The sequence below is a fragment of the Furipterus horrens genome, unplaced genomic scaffold (genome assembly GCF_987537825.1).
Source record: "Furipterus horrens unplaced genomic scaffold, mFurHor1.1.pri manual_scaffold_4, whole genome shotgun sequence".
In the NCBI taxonomy this organism is placed as follows: Eukaryota; Metazoa; Chordata; class Mammalia; order Chiroptera; family Furipteridae; genus Furipterus; species Furipterus horrens.
This window is the reverse complement of record NW_028327174.1, coordinates 7,355,039-7,374,223: the sequence shown is the minus strand read 5'-3', so window position 1 is coordinate 7,374,223 and position 19,185 is coordinate 7,355,039. Positions and strand designations below refer to the sequence as shown.

Here is a 19,185-nt window from a genome sequence, read left to right as displayed (position 1 = left end):
ACCACGCTCACAAACGGAGCAGCGATGGGAACGGGATAACACCTAAATGATTCTGTCCACGCCCAGAGACAGGCAAGGCCCTATTGTGGGGTTCAAGACTGCATGTAGAGGTGGAAAAACCGTCCAGAAAAGCCAGGAAATCCCACTGCCCGCCAGTCAGGGGAGCAGCTGCCCCAGCAGAGGGCAGGAGCTGCGATGGGGGGGGGGGGGGGGGCACGCAGTCAAGGGGCTTTTGGACCTGGGAGTTGGTCATGTGAGTGTTTGCTTTATATTTATTCACTGATCTGGTTTATGTACTTTTCTAAATGTAAGTTCTTTTTCACCATAAAAGAGAGGAAAAATATCTAGGATAAAATATACAAAAATGTCGTTAAAACATTGTACTTTGGTTAATAAGTCATGGATGGTCTTTTCCTCTTTTTCTCTGTTTTCCAAATTTCCTTAAAAGACTATATATTATTCTTCAATTAAAAAAAAAAAAAAGCTTTATTATAAAAATAAATCCTCCCAAACCTTCTAGGTCTTGCTCACACTTCACTTCCTCCAGGAAGCCCTCCCTGACCACCTCACCCTCAGCCCTCTCTCTCTTGCTCCCACAGCTCCCACTTTTCAATGGCCTGCTCTGGGGCAGGCAGTGTTAGGTGCCGGGGCTACAGAAAAAACAGGGCAGACATGTTCCTACTCCAGGGAGCTGTCTGGCAGGCAAGACAGGAATTACAGAGACAATAAAGTAATTCTGGGGTGGGGAGTACCACAAAGCAGCAGTGCTATAGGCTCCTCTGGAACCTCTTAAACTAAGCCCACACTGCCTTGCATGGCTGCCACTTTTTCACTTACCTCCCAACCACTCGGCAGGCCTTTCCTTCTGGTGGTGGCGTCGACGCCCCCTCCTCCCCATCATGTGCCCTCACGCGCATGCACACAGAGCCTGCGCAGAGCCAAGCTCAGCAAAGAAGTCCTGAATGTGTGCTAGACGCAAATTGACCCCCTCTGACCCTAGGACACGCTGAGTGGAAAAACATCAGATATGGGTCGAGGGTGTTTTCCACCATGTCCTCCAGAAGCCCCTCATTTCCAGGGGAAGAAGCTGCTCCCCACCCCGGCTTTAATCAGACCAGGACAGGGAGCCTCTGCCCTGAGAACAGCTGAAGGGGTGCAGAGCCGGGCCACAGCCCCAGCGCCCCACTGCGCAGGCTTACTTTGGCTTCTTGACGTCTGTCATCTTGGTGTGCTCGCCAAACTCCCGCTTCAGGAACTCCTCCAGGGGCCCCGACTCGTAGGGCCGCGAGCCCCGGAACACCTCGTCCTTCATGCGGAAGTACACACCGCGCATGTAGGCCATGGACTTGCCTGGGAACAAGGGGGTCGGAGGTGGGAAGAGGCATGGGGCCTGAGCACAGTGGCTGGGGGCACTGACCAAGACCCTCCTCTGCATCTTCCCCCGCGGGCCGATACCCCCTTCAGCAGCCCAGACAGCTCCATGAAGGAGAGACCACTTAAGACAATTCCTACCCAGAAGTTGTCAGATCTTGATCCCAACCTGCCCCGCCCCCGCCGTCCAGGGGCTGCCCTCACTGTGCAGAATAGCCAGGGCCAGAATGCCCCCCGTGCTGGTCCCAGCCACCCAGTCAAAGAGGTCCTTGGTGGCGACGCCCGAGGCCTTCTCGATGGCGATGAGGAGCTGGATGATGACCAGGCCTTTCACGCCCCCTCCGTCCAGGCAGAGCAGGTGGTCGTGGCTGTGGTGGGGACAGCAGCAGGAGGGGAGAAGGTTCCAGCACAGCCCAGCGCTTCACACCCGCACTGAAGCCCGTGTCCCTGGGCATTGGTGCCGAGGCAGCCGCGTGAACACGTGAAACCAAGCCTGGCAGAGCTCCATGCTATTGGAGCTTTTGGGGTTGGGGGTGGGGGGTGCAGTCATGAAGGAATAAATGTGTTGCAGGAGGTGAAAAGTGTGATAGGAAAGGTAAAGAAGGTAAGAGGCAGCCGGGGGCAGGTCACCGGGCAGGGGCCACCTCAGCAGCCGCCTGGGCGTCCCCCACTCTGGTCAGGTCTGGACTCCCTCTCCCAGGTGCCTCACTCAAGTCTGAATTAAACAAGGCTGGGCAGGAGTGGTGGCAGAGGAGAGCCTGCAGCAAGCAGAGAGCGCACGGGCTTGGCAGACCTGGGCCTGTCTCTGCTCTGACACTCACTCTGTGTGACCTTGAGAAAGTCTCTTAACCTCTCGGGGACTCAGGTTCTGCAGTTACTAAGACCTCCCCAGGAAGGCTGCTACGGTAGGAATGACGGGTAGTAATAAACAGATCATCAGGACCTGCCCCCCAGGTGGGAGCAGCAGAGGAGGAGGGGCAGGGAGGAAGGACAGTCTGTGTGCCAGGAGCTGTGAGGGGCTTCTACCAACAGGAACTCAGGTGGACACTCCCTGTTACCCGTGTGTGGCTGTGGAGGAATGAAGGAATGAAGTTCGGAGGTTACGGGCTGCCAAGGCCATGCAGGTGGCCGGTGATGCGGGCTTGATGCGGACCCAGGTCAGCTGACTCCTGAGTGGCACGCTCTCCCACACGCCCTGACGTGTCTCCCCAGTCCTGCGGACCCAGCCCCCTGCCCCGGGGCGGCCGCCACTGTCTGTGCGCAAACCTGGAATCTTTCTTCTGGTTTCCTTCCCATCTTTCCACCTCAGTGTAAACGTCACTGCGGAGCAGCCTGCCGATGCCATCAGGGCCCTCCAGCTCGGCCTGCCCCTGCCCCACTGACTCCCCTGGTGCGGGCACTTTCTGCCTCCTAAGCATCATTTTGGCATCACTTGTTTACTGCCTCTCCCCCCGTGGGATGGGAGGCTTCCTGAGGGTTGTGACCAGGCTGCGTGGCCAGTGCCCAGAGGAGGCATATATAACAGCTGGTGAACGGAGTAGGCCCGGCCAGGCCCCTTGTCCTTTCCTGGACAAGCTGCCAGCCCAGAGCAGGGCAGGGGAGGCCATGCCGACACGGGAGGACGACGGGCCTGACCAGTGAGGCAAACATGCCAGACCCTTCTGAGGATGCGGGGCTGGCACGAGGGCCTGGCCAGGAGAGAGCCTGCAGCAAGCAGAGAGCGCACGGGCTCGGAAGACCTGGGCCTGTCTCTGCTCTGACACTCACTCTGTGTGACCTTGAGAAAGTCTCTTAACCTCTCGGGGACTCAGGTTCTGGAGTTACTAAGACCTCCCCAGGAAGGCTGCTAGGGTAGGAATGCCAGGTAGTAATAAACAGATCATCAACCACCTCCATCACTAAGGGAGGGGTGGAGAGAGCCTCCGCTGGGAACCACGTCTGTCCTGGTGGCCTGCTGCGCTGGCGGGCACAGCTTCTGGGCCCCGGCACTGTCGTCCAGGACGTGGCCCGGGCATCTTCTCTTCGCGCCCACCACCCAGGTGCTAACGCAAGCAGCCCAGCCCACCAGCTCCGTGGAGGGAGGCAGGGTTAGGAGTGGGGCGGAACCCTGGGGAAGCCGGCCCTGGTCTCTCCAGGGGCCATCAGAGACACCTCCCCCACAACCATGACAGGGCCTCGGGGGCAGGGACAGGTCTGCAGCCAGCTCCATCGTGTGACCCAGAGCCCGTGCGGCCACTGACAAAGGGGCAGACCCAGGCCCTCCACAGACTCAGTTTCCTTGCTGTGAACTAACGAGCACCTGAGACGCCCCACAGGATTATGGGTGGGCCAGACAAGAGCCCCCAGCCGCGGCGGGCACCCAGCAGAGGCCCCACACGTGTGGCTCCCTTCCCTCCTCACTTACGTCCGCTTCTCGTCCCGCGTGGAGCTCAGGATGAAGGTCGGCTTGCGGGCCCGGGAGATGTGCACGAGGTCCTGCAACTCTGTGGGGCACAGGGCTGGTGGGCAGAGGTCCGGCAGGTGCCAGGTGCCTCCCATTCACCCAGGGCATCGGGAGCAGCTCTGTCCCTAGCAGGTGCTTCTGCCTGCTGCCCCCTCTGAAGAAACAGGCTGGAACGGCTAGGAGCCCACTGCTCTGGGAAGGGCCCTGACCCAGCCCGGCCAGTGCCCGGATTCTCAATATCTGTCCCCGAAGCTGTGAGGCTGGCCCAGGCACCCCCGTGTCCTGTGCTTCACATGTGCGCCTGGGGCTGCTGACACCCACCGTCACCACGACTGTTAGTCCCAAATTACAGATGAGGCTCAAAGAGGTCACATGACTCATCCAAGGTCACTGAGCCAAAAGGGCTGAGTCAGGATGTTCCTTGGAATTTAACTCCATGAACGTAGGGATACTCCAACCGCTCTTCAGATGCCCCTCATTCTGACCCTTCTGAGGAGGTCTCTCAACTCAGATGCACCCGTCCGCTCCACCCATGTTTCCCCTGCGCCCCAGGCCCACCATGTGCCCATCCCGTGCATGAGCTGTCCTTCTAATGAGTGGCCCAGGCCCGGGGGCCACGTCATCCCATCCAACAGGCCCTCCCACTGTGCGTGGAGTCTAGAAGCAGCAAAGCAGGCAGCAGGCAGCAAGGCGGTAGGTGCCCCCCACCAGGGCAAGTGGCCAGGGAGTGGGCGAGATAAGCGGGAGACCAGCCAGGAGAGCGGTGGACAGAGCGCCAGGCAGGGGTGGTACGTGTGTCGGCATGCAGCTGAGAAAAAGAAGAGGGAATCTGGCTACAGCTAACTCGGGGCAAGGCGGGCTCTGCGGCCCCTCTAGGTCCAGGGCATTACCCATCTGACGCTGCGCCCCAGGCCCACCATCCAGCCTGGCTTGGGTGACTGACTGCCTGTAAAATTGAGAGATAAAGATGGGGGGCAGGTTCTGGAGGAGGATGGGCAGGCGGAGGAGAGAGGGGGAGCCAGAAAGACTAGCAGGCTGGTGGTTCGCCTCTCCTGAGCTCCAGGCTTGGCCCGGCTGTCCTGGGTAAGTGCTGGTGTCTGCTTCCCCAATAGCAAAAAAAAAAAAAAAAAAGAGCCTGTCTTGCCAAAGATGGGTTTTTGACTGCCCCAATCCCTGATCAGGGACCCCACTCTCAAACAATCTAGGGCCCTGGGTGGACTAACCCACAGGAGACCCAGAGTCTCCACAGGGCCATCTCCATGGGCACCAAGGATGCCCGAGGGCAGATGCTGGTTGTCTTGCATGATCAAAAGCCTGCAGCTCACTGAAGGGGCCAGCGGGGGAGCACACAGGCTGCAGGCCGGACAGAGACTCAGCAGTGCTGCAGAAACACTCCTCTTTGAAGCCAGAGGGCCAGGGGTTCTGGAACTCCACCAGTACCCTTGTGGCCCACCCTGAGCTCCCAGGGGACACAGAGGCCATGAAAGCACCCACCTCATGGGTACCAGGGCATCCTCTCAGGGACAATGCACTGTGGGACGTTAGCCAGGGAAGCTACTGGCCTCTGGGCTCTAGGTGCTGCAGGCTGCCTCCAGAGGCTAACAAACCCTGTCCGTCCTCCCTCCCTGCTCATTTTGAGGGCTTCCATGCTGGGGCCCTGTTCTTGGAGGAGCTCTGATCTGAGCGCCTGGGAACCAGCTAGAATGGAGGGAACGTGGTGGGGGCGGGGGGGTGGGGCCTACCTAGGTTGTTTAAGCTGATCGGCACAGGCTGAGATCTTCCCAGGGAGGAGGAGTGCTGTGCTGCTGGGGAGCCCGGCTCCGCGGGGGCCCCTGGGAGCAGTGGAACGCGGTGGTCGGCCCCTATGGTGCTCAGCAGCATTAAGAGTGCCCTCCTCGTGACAACTGGTGACAGTGTGGGGAGGGGGAGATCGTGCAGGATCAGAAGTGATGTCATCATGCAAGTGAGGGGCCCCACTCTCCATGCATGGGCCCCCTCCCATCTACCAGGCTGCCTGGGTATGTAGGGGAACTGAGGGGCCCGTATGCCCGACCCCACCCAGCAGGGATGCAGACTGTGGTCTGTTACACCCAAAGCAGCTTCCTGGGGCCAGGACCACAGAAAACTGAAGAAGCGGGTTGGTGTTGCCCCGCCTGAGTATTTTGGGAACTCCGTTTTTCTCTCCAACTCCAGTGGAGAGAGCAGGACTCCCACCTCAATATTCAGCAATTCTTAGAAATGCTGAATGGAGTCTCCTTCGGAGCTCAAAAGAGACCAGCCAGCCAGCCAGTGGGGATTTACTCCCACCTGTCGAATGGGATGACTGAAAACGATGCCACAGGGAGTAGTGTGCACATGCACACGCGCATGCTCACACACACCAGTGGGTACACACCCACAGCAAACTCCATCGCTCCCGGAAACCTCCCCGAGGGGGCTCCAGCCTTCGGGTGAGAAGAATCTGTTTCTCCAGCCCTGAAGCCAAGATTTCTCACTAAGCGAGCATGGAGTGCATGCAGCATGCCTGTGGGCACGGGGGCACACACGCATAGCTGTGTAGTGCAATGCGTGCACATGCCAGTGAGCACGGGGGCGCACACGCACACACGCCTGTGTAGTGCAATGAGTACAGCGTGCCTGTGAGCACGGGGGCACGCACGCACGCCTGTGTAGTGCAATGAGTACAGCGTGCCTGTGAGCACGGGGCACACACGCACACCTGTGTAGTGCAATGAGCGTGGCGTGCCTGTGAGCACGGGGCACACACACACACACCAATGTAGTGGTTCCATCAGTGAATTCCCTGAGAATGAGGAAGAAGGCTGCTGCTACTCTCTGTCCCCCTCCCCGGACTCTGGCACTCTGAGGTGGGATGGGGCTACAAAGGAGAGGACACTGGCTAAGCAAGCCCCTTGGTGAGCTCCGTCTACTGGCCAGGGGCCCAGTTCTTGGGAAAGGGAAGCGCCCCGTCTCAGCCTTCCAGGTCTTTCTAGAAACCCTGTGCAGGGAGCAACTGGGGGTGGGTGCAAACAGGATGCTGAGGTTTCCCTCCTTCCCAGACCCAGCACCCCACCCATCCCTGCCCAACGCTGGACCCAGAGTGATGAGCACATACGTTTGCTGATCTTGGAGGCTATGAATGCAGGAGTCTCCCCAAAGTCATTTGGGGTGTCCACCTCCGCTCCAAACACAATGAGAGCCTTGACCATCTCCACGTTGTCTTTCTGTTGGGGTGAACGGGGGTGGATATGCAAGAGCTCAGGAAAGCGAAAAGAAAAAGGATTGCGGCCTCTTCCACCCTACCCACCAACTCGGTGGGCCTCTCTGCAGTCCTCAAACGGGGAAAGGCACTGGGACCTCTGACCTCCTACGCCATTGATCTGATGTTCCAAAGTCACAATCTGAAGGCTGGTGCCCTGACAAGCAGGCTTAGCGTCCCTAGGTGAGGGTTTCAAAACCCAGGCAGGCACTGGAAGTGACTCACCCAGCCTCCAGCCTCACCAGCTCCTTCTCACAGGAAGCAATACACCTATGACTCCCGACCCAGGAACCGTGGGGACACTGAAGGGTTAGCTGCTGATTTGCCCATCAGGTCCAGGGTCCCACTTCTGAGGGGGTAACCGAGCACGTATCCTCCCTGAGGGCAGCTTTCAAGTGCAGCCTCCCAGCTCAGAGCACTGTGCGGTTCCCAGTGGCAGTCTGGGTGGGGGCGGGGCCTGGCTGGGTTTCCCAGAACTAACCCCAAGGCCGGCAGCCGGGAGGCCAGAGTGCCGGTCCTATGACCCCCCCGCCTTCTCAGGGCCTGGTTTCCTTGCCTAGAGAATGAAGAGGTGTGTCTAGATGGCAATTGTTCAAACAGCTGTTCACGCGGCACTAGGATTTATATGGGCACAGGTAAATACATGTGTGTTAAACATTAGTGACGAAGTTCTTCTTGGGTCAGCTTTTATTTGTGGCACTGGTTTGACCACTTATGGTAGAGATATAACATTTGCTTCAAAATAAACTTAAGTTTAAAAACAAGCCAACTCACATAAATGATTAAGTATATCATTGGAAAAGTGGTTCGTGAATGTGCCAAACCCTGAGGATGGCAGGGCAAGGAACTGAAGTCTGGGAAACAGTGAGGGCCATCAGCGGTTCTCAAAGCACGATCTGTGGACCCCCGTGAATGCATGAGACCCTTTTAGAAGGTTGGGGAGGGTAAGACTGTTTTCATAAAAAATACCACGAAGTTCGCCTTTGCACTACGCTGAGTTTTGCACTGATGGTGTAAGACCAATGGCGGGAAAAGACCGCCGGTGTCCTAGTGCCAAGCAAGGCAGTGGCACCAAACGTACTCACGGTAAAAAACTTTTTTAAAAATCAATTAACGATCCTGCTTCTCTTAAGAATGCCCGGATGAAGCAGTAGGAATTGCTCTATTAAATCCCGACACCTATGTCTGTGCCGTAGCGTGGAGTGTGGGTAGGACGTTTCTGCGCAGAACAAAGTACGATGTGTCTCGAGGAAAAGCACTTCTGCGGTTGTTGGAGCCGAGACCAGAACGAGCCGCCTGTTTGCACGCAACAGCATTTTCACCTGAGAAGGGTAACTGACAGGCAGACTATGACGGTTCAGCCTTGGCTATTGAGGTTTTCTCAAAAGTGCAGGCAGCGAGCCTGTCACTTCAAGAAAAACGTCTGGCAGTATTTTGTGCCAATGACAAAATTTAAGCTTTCAAACAAATACTAGCATTCCAGAAAACCTGTATACGCCATGAAGGGCTTGACAGGCTTCCCGGAATTTAAAGACTTTTCTGATGAGATTGATGTGTGATATTTACAGATGTGGGTTTTTCATCATGAAATGGGTCAACATTTTTGTAAGCTATGCATACTCAATGGACCAATATTTTCCAGGGATGACAGGAAACTGCGTGTGGGTAAAAGGTCCGTGCAAAGGGCAAGAGATGTCCGGGGACATTAATGAGTGCAAAGTGCGTGGAGCCCTGGCTGGTGTGGTTCAGTGGATTGAGCACTGGCCGGTGAACCAAAGGGTCGCTGGTTCGATTCCCAGTCAGGGCACATGCCTGGGTTGCAGGCCAGGTCCCCAGTTGGGGGTGTGCGAGAGGCAACCACACACTGATGTTTTTCTCCCTCCTTTCCCCTCTCTCTAAAGATAAATAGGTAAAATCTTAAAAAAAAAAAAAAAAAAAGAGTGCGTGGAGATGGTTTCAGAGCACCCACTGCAACCACCTCATCAGAAACTACCCTGTCAGGTTTTAGTGCATTATCACAGAAGATCCACAATTATCTAAAAAGGTTACATATCTTTTCCAACTACATATCTCTGTGAGGCCAGAATTTCTTCATACTCGTCAACATAGCCGACAACAGACCGCAAGAGAATAAATGCAGCAGGAGATAGGACAATTCAGGCTTTCCCTGGAGCCGGGCACTAAAGAGACTCACCAAAGTATAAAACAATGCCATGCCTTCTCAATTATTCTAGTTTTAGAAAAAAAGTTGTTTTTCATTCTCGGCAGCCGTCCGTCTCGAGAGATGATGGTGTAGCTTCTTAAGAGTCTATCTGCACCACCGAGAATGGTTGTGCAGTCCGACTCGGGAGTGACACGGTATCTGTCTCCTCCCGTGTTGAATCGACATCTTGCGATGACGCTGGAGTGTCCTCTCTAGTGAAGCTGAAGCTACAGAGCCTGGGCAGGGTGATATGGAGGGTCTGCTGTTGCCCATGCAGCAGACCCCCCCTCTCTTCGCAGCTGAAGGGTCCAAGGGAAAGACGGAGTCGATACAGCTTGGCTTCAGGTGCGCCGCAGGAGTTGCCGGTGTTGACTACAACGTCAAACCGCCTTAGGGACTCCGGCTCCGGATTTTCTGTCGGGGTTTACTCCCCTAGCCTTTCCCCTGAAGAGGTATGCCGCAAGGCAGCGGAGGTTTTTTTTTTGGAGTCAGAGTTTTCCTTCTCTGATGTGCCCTGACTGGAAGATCGAACCAGCGACACTTAGCTCGCAGGCCGACGCTCAATCCACTGAGCCAAACCAGCCAGTGTTTTTCATTAAAATATTACTTATGTTAGTATATGATGGGCAAATTATGGTTATTTTTTAATGAATTAATGAGTTCTGAAAATTTCTCACTTTTAATTTCTAATATGAAAAATATGGACAAAATTCAGGTAAAAATCTCTGGGATCCTTGATCATCTTTAAGAGTATAAAAGGAGCAAACAGACCAAGACGTCTGAGAACGGCTGACCTGGATAACTGAGGGGCCCTTCAGTACTAAAAATGTCCATGGCGTTATTTATAACGTCAGCCTCTTGAGCAACACTGCTCTACAGTCATGACCTTTGGTATAAAACATGATGTCTTTGAAGTTTTCCTAAATCCACTTCTTTTAGCGTCCCAGGGGTCTCGCCCGTTCTATCACTCCAAGACTTATTAAATGGGTGTCTGTGCATGTGGTATTGCTATAGTTACACACACACACACACACACACACAGAGACATGTGTCTGTAACACAATAACATTCTTTCCCCTTCATGCAATGTGTCCATACTGCAATTGTCTAACCAAACTGCGGGGCCTTTAAGGGCAGGAACTATGCTCTGTAAGAAACCAACAAGCATGACCAACACCAGCCATGGGCTGCCCAGGTGTGGAAGCAGGCCCTGCCTTCCAGGAGATGACAGGAGACAAGGACAACACGCAGATGGACACTGTGCCCTAGTAACAAAGGGAAGGGGGACTAACACCTGTGGGAGGCTCACTCCATGCCGGGTCCTGCATGTGTCACTTAGACATTCCCCTTAGCTACCAAGTGTCCACCATTCCCTCCTCTCGACAACTCTGCCAGGTGGGTACTGACACCTCCACTTCCCAGATGAGGACACCAAGGCTGAAGGAGGTGACAGGAGTTGCCCAAGGCCACAGTCAGTAGCCAGAGATGCACACGCCCCTGTCCTACCATGCGTCACGTTGGGAGGTGTGGGAGCGAGGGGTGCCAGGGCACCGAGGAAGGAGACGTGCTCCAGCACCCGCGCACGGCTCACCGACATGGCCAGGTGCAGCGGCGTGTTGCCGTGCTCTCCGCGGGCATCGGCATGGGCCCCGTGGGTCAGCAATACCATGACACAGTCAAAGCGGTTGCGCATCACCGCCACGTGCAGAGCCGTGTTGCCTGCGGAGCTGGTGCCGTTCACGTCGCTGCCTCGTTTCAGCAGCATGCGGGCCATCTGTGGGGGACAGGGTCCAGGCCCGGGTCAGCGGGTACGCCTGCAGCTCCTGGCCACCTGGCCACACCGGGCCCGGCTGCCTCCTCCCTTGGAGGGAGAGCTCCAGCCACGGGGGGGCCCAGGTGACAGGCCCCAGTTCTGCAGGTGGCTTTAGACCTTGGCTGTCACACCATCAGCACCCCAGGAACTAGGGGACAAAAGGCTGAAGATGTGCCAACTGCTTTAAGGAGCTTCCAAGTCCTTCTCTGGAGTTCAAAGGACCCCATGCCTCCCTGCACAGGTCCTTCTGGGCCCTGTCCCAAAACAGCCCTGCTACCTGTCACCTTCCATTCTTGGGACTTGGCAACACACATTCCTGCTCACCCAGCAGCCCCAGGGAGAGAGGCCTGGACTTCGGAGTCCAAGAGGCTTGAGCAGCCCTGCTTCATCCCAGTTGACTGAGCTTGGATGGGTCACTGTACCCCTCTGCACCTCAGTTTTCTCTGCTGTTAAATGGGAATGCAAGTCCCTGTCTCACAGAGGTGGTGACAATGAATGACAAAACATACACAAAAGGACCTGAGTTGGTGGCTAGCTCCTGGCATGAAGACAGTGCCCTGCAGAGGCTGGCATCTAGGCCTCCTGGCCCATCCCACTTACGAGCAGGCCATGACCTCTGGGGCCAGCCAGTGCACTGCTGAGCCATGCTTCCTGGAGATGCAACTCCAGAGCCCTCCATCCACCCAGGGGGACGGAGTGTGGCTTGGGGAGAGGCCTCAGAGGAGATGCTGCTAGAGCCAGCATCAGCATCACCATCAACCACCACCTCTGGTTATGAGGCACTTGATGTACAAAGATTCTTCTCCCACACTCCCTTGCCGACCTCACACCTCCAGAGGCAGGACATCAGACACCCAGTTCACACAGGAGAAGACCACAGAGGGGACACTGTCACCGCGCCAGTGAGGAGTAAAGCAACCCCGGGACATCCTCTCTTCTTGGGCTTGTCTGCCCAGGGGCCCACTGTTAGATCAACCTCCCAAGTGCCATTCTCAGAGTCTCCTCAGGATCCTCCCTCCTCAGGCAGCTGAGAACGGGGGCTCAGGGACCTGTCTCCTGCCTGCCGCTCCCCGAGACTGCACCCACCTCTGCGTTCTTGGCCCAGTGGAGGGGGCTGGCTCCATAGCGTGGGTCTTTGCTGTGGACCTGGCTGCTGTCCATGTTGATGATCATTTCAGCACACCTGGGGAGAGAGGAGCCCGGGCACAGGGAGGAAGGCTGGAGGTAGCCTGGAGCCGGGAGAGGTCATGACTGAGGGCTTCATCTACTGGTTAGGGAGACTTTCTGCAAATAAAGTCGCAGCGAAACCAACCAGCATGCATACTATGGCACGTCTAGGGTATCACGAGCCTCTCAAGGAACAGCTCAAACCCCTTCCTCCAGGAAGCCTTCCAATCGGCAATGACTACTCTCAATGGTGTTGGCTTTAGAGTCAGACAGGCTTGAGGTCAAGCCCCAGCTTCCTCACTGGTGACCTCTGGGAAGTGGCTTAGCCCATCTGTGACATGGAGACAGTCCTGACAGGACTGAGTGGGAATTAAAGGAGACAGGGTATTTTAGCACAGTGCCTGGGACTGAGGGACTGACTGGCTCGTTCATTTATCCTAGATATTGTACCTGCTAGGTCATATTTTGAGATAGTTATGTCTTTTAGCCATTGTCCCATACCTGACACACACATGCGCGCGTGCACACACACACACACCCTCCACATGGAAAAGACTTTCCCTGAGACCAGGGTTCCCCAGGTCTGGGAGAAGGGGAGACAGGAGAGAGTGTTCTAGAGCTCTCTAAGACATGGGCCTGGGACCTCCGTCCCCACAGCGCCACCAACCAGGAAGGACAAATTCATCTGGGCAGACGGGGCCCTGAGCCACCCTGACAACCATTCCTGGGCTTTGAGTCACCCAAAGACGCCGTGAGCACCTCAGCACGGCAGGGTTCATGTCAGCCTGGTGGGCTTGTGGGGAGGAGGACCCAGGTCGGCCGGTCCCTCCGAGTCTTGGGGTTACACGAAATTCTAGCGCTGGACCGCCACCTGGGGAAGCTGGAAAGGGGACTTCAGGGAAGATTAAGGTTGTTTTTCTCCAGTTTGGGAGGAGGTTTACGGTCAGAAATGAAGGTGCATTACGTATACAGCAATTTCATGTTTCATTCTTTGCACAGCGGAGTTCACGGACTGAGAGTCACATCCCTACACGTTTATTTGTGCCAGGTCAGCCTTTGGCACCAGAATCTGATGCTCACCTAATATTGGAGCCTGTAGAGGTCACTGCTCAGGACAGGTGAGAAGGAGCTGAGGCCCAGCAACCCGAGCGGGGCGGGGGTGGGGTGCGCGTGGGGAGTGAGTGCTTACCCCTTCTGGGAGAACTTCACGGCCGTGTGGATGGGGTAGCCACCGGGCCCCATGACGTTGCAGCGAGCATTGCACAGCAGCAGCACGTGGACCATCTCCTGCTTCCCCAGCTGGCAGGCCAGGTGCAGCGGGGTCAGCCCTTGGTTATTCACCTGGTTCAGGCCGGCCGATGCATTCCTCCCCAGGAGCTGCCGGCACAACCGCAGGTGGGCTGGGGCCCAACGCGGAGACGCCTCCGCCCGCCCCTCTCCTGGTGCCCCCGTGGCAGCCTCTCTGTGGGCACTAAGGGGACGGGAGCGGGACTCCATGGGAAGCAACAGAGGAGGGGATCCTTGGCGGAAAAAGGGAGCTGACTGAGCCACTGCTGACTGTGGCACGTATGACAATTTCTGAATAAAGAAACTGGAAATGACAATGACGTTGTGTCTAGGGATGGGCACTGGGGTCTGGGAGGGAGGGGCAGTGTTTCTTGCTTTCCACTATATGTCCTTCTGTCCTGCTTGAATGTTTTCTGATATGTGCAGATCTTTTTTCAATTAAAAAAAATATCCGTGTTAAAAAGCAAGCTGGGAGGCTACTATCGCCTCACTTAGGGTTGAATCCTGTCTCCCTGAGGTTAGTTATGATGCCTGTGTACCCGTATGACCAGCTGGGCATGTCAGCAGCCTGGGGACACATAAGGGTGGCCTCACTCACAGCTCTGTGGCCTTCCCTGGGCAAACTCCTTAACGTCACTGAACCTGTTTCTTTAGCAAGGAGAGGAGGGTAATGACACCCATCCACAGAGGGTATTCTGAGAATTAACCGGAACACCTGCAACACTCAGGACAGGACCGGGCAGGAGACAGGCACGTGATGAAGGACAGGTGCCGCTGCACGTGACTGCTGATAGGAGTGCGCTTGGCCTCGGCCCCGGGGCAGGACGCCTGTGGCCCTGCGCTGGGCACTCAGTGGTTCTCAGGAAGGGTGGAGCTCAACAGTGGTGTGAATTCCCTTCCCAGAGAGCAACAACAGATCATGAGGTAGAAATCCATTGTTTCTGCAGTAATGTAGTTCCACTCTGATGCCAAGGCAGAGACAAGGATGTAAGCTTTGGAAGAATCTTCTAATTCTAGGCAATAAAATAGTCCGGTATTCTGTCTTTTCATTCTAATGTTTAAAGTAGCCTTTCAATAGCATCACTAAATTTACTCACCCAAAATTTTCATTTTTATTTTTCTGCCCAGCTAATCAAAAATCGAACAGGAACACCTCTGGTGCTAAGGCCCCAAGGAGTCAGATGGAATTGTGTTTTGTTTGGGTCCCTGTATGAAGTTACACCCACTCAGGGGTCCAACTCACGGGAGGTGGTCGGGAAGAGCTGAACTAAACTCACTGGCTGGACCGGGCCTTGAGTGTGTTTGCTGGGTTGCAGGACTTTCCCAGGGTTGACAGAGCCCAGTGGCCAAGGATGTGTCTCCTCGACACGCGTGGGGAGGGAAGAGCGGGGTAGGGGGTGCACCCTCCACAAAGGAGCTCAGGCCTTAAGGACCAAGGAGGGACAGCGAGAGGCCTAGAGTGTCACCTGATCCCAGAGACAGCTATGGGCACGGAGAGTTGCTGCTGGTCCTGGTTGCCCTGCCCCCAGCCTGCTCACCTGCAGCACCTGGGAACTGTCCCCCTGGACAGCGTAATGGAAGGCGGTCTCTCCGCTGCTGTCGGTGACGTCCATCTGGGCCTGGCAGTACTGCACCAGCTCCACCAGGATCTCCGCGTCACCCTTGCGGCAGGCCAGGTGCAGGGGTGTGCAGCCCTCCTCATTCTCCCTGCTGTTGGCACAGCTGTGGGCGGGGGGTGGGGTGGGGATGGGTAGGTAAGTGGACACGGCACCAGGTGGGCAGGGCACTGAGAAACCCAAGTGCAGAAGGGGACCTGGGCTAGGAGCTCCAGAGCCCTCATGCCACGCTCAGGCTGGCTGGTTCAAACTTAGGGCTGAGCCGCAACTTGTTTGTGACTCATGTGATGTGTACGTTCTTAGTTCCGGCTGCACATCTGCATGGGAGATGTGCCCCAGGGCCACACCAGCCTGAAGTGGGCAGTGGAGTGGCAGAGAAAGGGTCACAGAAGGCAGAAATCCCACTAACCTTGGGTAACTCACTTAGCCTTTCTGGGCTTCAATATCTTTATCTACTAAAAAATAAAAACAATCCCTGCCGTGCCTGCCCTAGGAAACAGACAGACTGTTCTGAGAATAAATACCATGATGTCCGAGAACAGGCCTGTCAGCTGAAAAGGGCAGCCAGGAGTTCTGAGCTTTGGGCCTGGGGGCTGAACAGAGCCATCTGGGAGGAGGACCAACCAAGGAGTTGTGGCCGCCTCAGGACAACAGGACTGTGACCAGCATGGTCCCTTCACCAGGGCACCCACTGATACACCTGCCGGCTGAATGGATGCCTGAGAGCAAGTGTGCCAGGTCCCAGAGGGGCAACCAGACCTTTGGAAGGACCTGAAGTCTCTTCAGCCCGCTCCAGCTGAGCGACCTCGAACAAGTCACATGACCTCTCACTGCTATGGCAATACGTCATGCAGGTGTTGGGAAGATTCAAGTTCACGGCAGGTATAAAACAGCTACCATGGGTCTGGCACCTGGTAGGCACTCCAGAAACGTTAGGCTCTTCCCTCTGACTTGGGGCAGCATCCCTATGCTCTAACCCAGAGGCAATGCTGCCCCTCTGTAAATCAGATATTCTAGGCAACTTCTGAGATTATGGAGGGGAACTGAGGCAGGATGGAGAGATTCCTCAAGTCCCTGCCTTGCCATACACACTGTCCCAAGGGTCTCGTCCTCCTGCCCACCCGGCGAGGTCCCCACCCACCTGATGATGTAGCTATGGTGGAAGCACTCTCGGATGCCCAACTCCACGGCCAAGTGGGCCACTGACCAGCTGGGGTGGCTGCGCATGAGGTCGCTCAGCTGCTGGAGGACCTCAACCTGCAGGACGTGGGTGGAGCTCTCGTAGAAGGGCCGCAGCTGGGAAGAAAACTGCTGGAAGTTCACCAGGGCATCAGCCTCCGTCTCCAGTTGGAAGAGTCTGAGGAGCCAGGACCAAGGAGGAAGACAGAAGCGAGTCACCAGGGACCCTCAGCTCAAGCTCTGCTGGAATCAGGAGCTTCGGGTCCCTACAAACAAGACACTGCCCGACTCCAGCGGACTTCCCTCCCCCTCCACACACACACACACACACACACACACACACACACACACACACACACACACACACACACACACACACACACACACACACACCACCCCCCCACATGGAGCAGGGACTTCCTTTCTATTTGAAAAGATTTCCTTCATTTTTTTTCTTTTCTATCATCATGTGGTGCTTTTAGATTTTACTTTACCCAAGTCCTGTCATACCCACCTTCTAATTTGACTGTCACATCTGGGAACCCCAGCCTCAAGTCCACAGCCCCTCGCACATAGTGGGAAGTAAGTATGTTGTTTAACCTAAATGTCCAGCAGTATAATATTATATAAATCGTGGTACATGTGTGGTGGTATATTATGCAGCCATGAAAGTGAGATATTAAAAAAACGGGGATCCCTGACTGGTGTGGCTCAGTTGGTTAGGCATTGCCCCGCAAATCGAAAGGTCACCAGTTTGATTCTCAGTCAGGGCACATGCCTGGGTTGGGGGCCAGGTTCCCAGTTGGGAGCATTTAAGAAGCAACTGATCAGGCCCTGGCTGCTGTGGCTCAGTGGATTGAGCATCGGTCTGTGAACCAAGTGTCACTGGTTCGATTCCCAGTCACGGCACGTGACTAGGTTGCAGGCCAGGTGTTTCTCTCCCTCTCTTTCTCCTTTCCCCTTTCTCTAAAAACAGATAAATAAAATAAAATAATAAAAATAACAAAATAAAAATAAAGTAACCTTGTTACAAAATAAAAAAGTAAAAGTTCCAGTAAAAAAAGAAATACTTAAAAAAAAGAAGTAACTGATCAATGCCTCTCTTACACATGATGTTTCTCTCCCTCTCTTTCCTTCTTCCTTGCCCTCTCTTTAAAAATAAAAAATAAAAGCAGATACAAATTTCATATGATACGTGATCGAAGGTGTATTTTTTTAAAAGACTGGAAGAAAATATGCCAAAATGTGCATAGTAGCATAATAATTTAAATGCTCTTCTTTATCCATTTCTGTCGTTTCTAAATTTCCTACAAGGAATTCATAGTATTTTCAGCATCGGGAAAAAAAGTTTTGTTCATATTTAAAGAGGAGCCTGGGTCCGGGGTCCGCCGTGACAGCGGCCATGTGAACCCGGAGTAGCTGCGCCCCTCTCTGGGCCTCCCTGAAACGTGAGCGCAGGGCCCCTGTCCCGCTGCCTCATGGAGGAGCTGTGCGGGGCAGCGGGGCCGCTAACGGAAAAGCACTTTAAAAACCGAAAGGCTTGCATGCCGGTGACGGCTGCTTGAGGCTCTGACCAGGGCTTTCGGCACACCGGGTCTCTCCAAACCCAGCAGCCGGCCGGGATCCCACGGAGGTGGTGCCCAGAGAGCGCGGCCCGGGTGGGCCCGCCTGCTCTGCCCCAGAGAGAGCAGTGGCCTAGCCCGTCTCGGCTGGAGCCGGAGCTGCACACGACACCGTCCTAGATGGAGCGTAAATGAATGAACAAAACAGACGACGTGCCCTGCCCTCCAGGAGCCCGTGTTCTCACGGTGGAGGTCAACAACATGCGTCAAGAAAAACCAAAATAAGGAAGTAGGTGAAATAGACTGTCCGGTAAGAAGTGCGAAAGAAAAAAGCAAGTAGGAAAGGGAGCTGGTTTTTGCTTCACCTCCCCAACCTCTCCACACTGGAGTGCTCCACGTCAAACGTCGCTGCGACGTCAGAGAGGATGACACCTGGAACTGGTCCCTGGACCTGGCATCACTGAGGCATGTGTGACTTTGATGGGAGTCCGGGGAGGGTGGGAACCAAAGCCTGATTACGTTTAACCAAGAAGGGGATCTGAGACATCAGAGACAGCAAGTGCAGACCATGCAGAGGTTTCTGGGGGGAGGCCAAATAAAGGCAGCTAATGGGGAACGGGGAACCTGGCTTCTGAATGCTGATGCGAATGACCCAAAAGGAAATGGGGTCTCTCTGAGGACTCCCACTTCCATTAATGGCAGACTAGGTAACGTGAACCAGATGGTTGACTGGAGACAACCAGAAGTACTGGACAATATATAGAAAGCATCTGTGTGCGGCGCTCGATTCCTAGTGAGGCAGTGATGAAGGAACTAGGGAAACCAGGAGGTGAGCCTGGAGGGACATACAGTGGCGTGGACAGCCTCACAGGCTCAGCAAACAGGGACTGGAGGCCAGGCGTCTGCAAGGGGAGGGCCCTGATGACTTCTTCCTGTGGGTTGGGGTCCTGAGAGTCTTCGCGCTAGGAATTCAGGGTGGGTCACAAGTAAACAGGCCCTCCTAAGGACTGCAGCTCAGCCTCAAATGACTTCAGCTCCAGAAACGAGGCTGAGATTTCGGACCCCTGGTCAAGATGGAGGCGTTAGTAGGCACACTTTGCCTCCTCACACAACCATAGAAAGAATTACAACCAGATCTCAAAAACAAATAACCACCAGAACCATCAGAAAATCAAGCCATATGGAAGTCCGACAACCAAAGATTTAAAGAAGCCACATTCATCCATCTGGGTAGGAGGAGCAGAGCTGCAGAGAGGGGCAGAGAGGCAGTGTGGCATGGAGAAAT

The 19,185-nt window shown here is 55.1% G+C and overlaps 1 protein-coding gene across 5 annotated transcripts in view; it reads right to left on the bottom strand.

Annotated features, from left to right (window-relative positions):
* Positions 1-19,185, bottom strand: part of PLA2G6 (phospholipase A2 group VI) — a 46,961-nt gene that overhangs the window by 7,175 nt on the left and 20,601 nt on the right. For 4 of the 5 annotated variants that reach the window (XM_090272441.1, XM_090272445.1, XM_090272442.1 and 1 more), the window contains exons 3-12: positions 16,301-16,516; positions 15,082-15,265; positions 13,446-13,633; positions 12,176-12,272; positions 10,868-11,050; positions 6,930-7,038; positions 5,557-5,718; positions 3,776-3,854; positions 1,576-1,739; positions 1,200-1,350 (exon numbers count right to left, since the gene is read on the bottom strand). In XM_090272441.1, coding sequence (XP_090128567.1) covers positions 1,200-1,350; positions 1,576-1,739; positions 3,776-3,854; positions 5,557-5,718; positions 6,930-7,038; positions 10,868-11,050; positions 12,176-12,272; positions 13,446-13,633; positions 15,082-15,265; positions 16,301-16,516 — 1,533 coding nt within the window. The remainder of the gene's footprint in view (positions 1-1,199; positions 1,351-1,575; positions 1,740-3,775; positions 3,855-5,556; positions 5,719-6,929; positions 7,039-10,867; positions 11,051-12,175; positions 12,273-13,445; positions 13,634-15,081; positions 15,266-16,300; positions 16,517-19,185) is intronic. The other variant, XM_090272444.1, reaches the window with a different exon arrangement.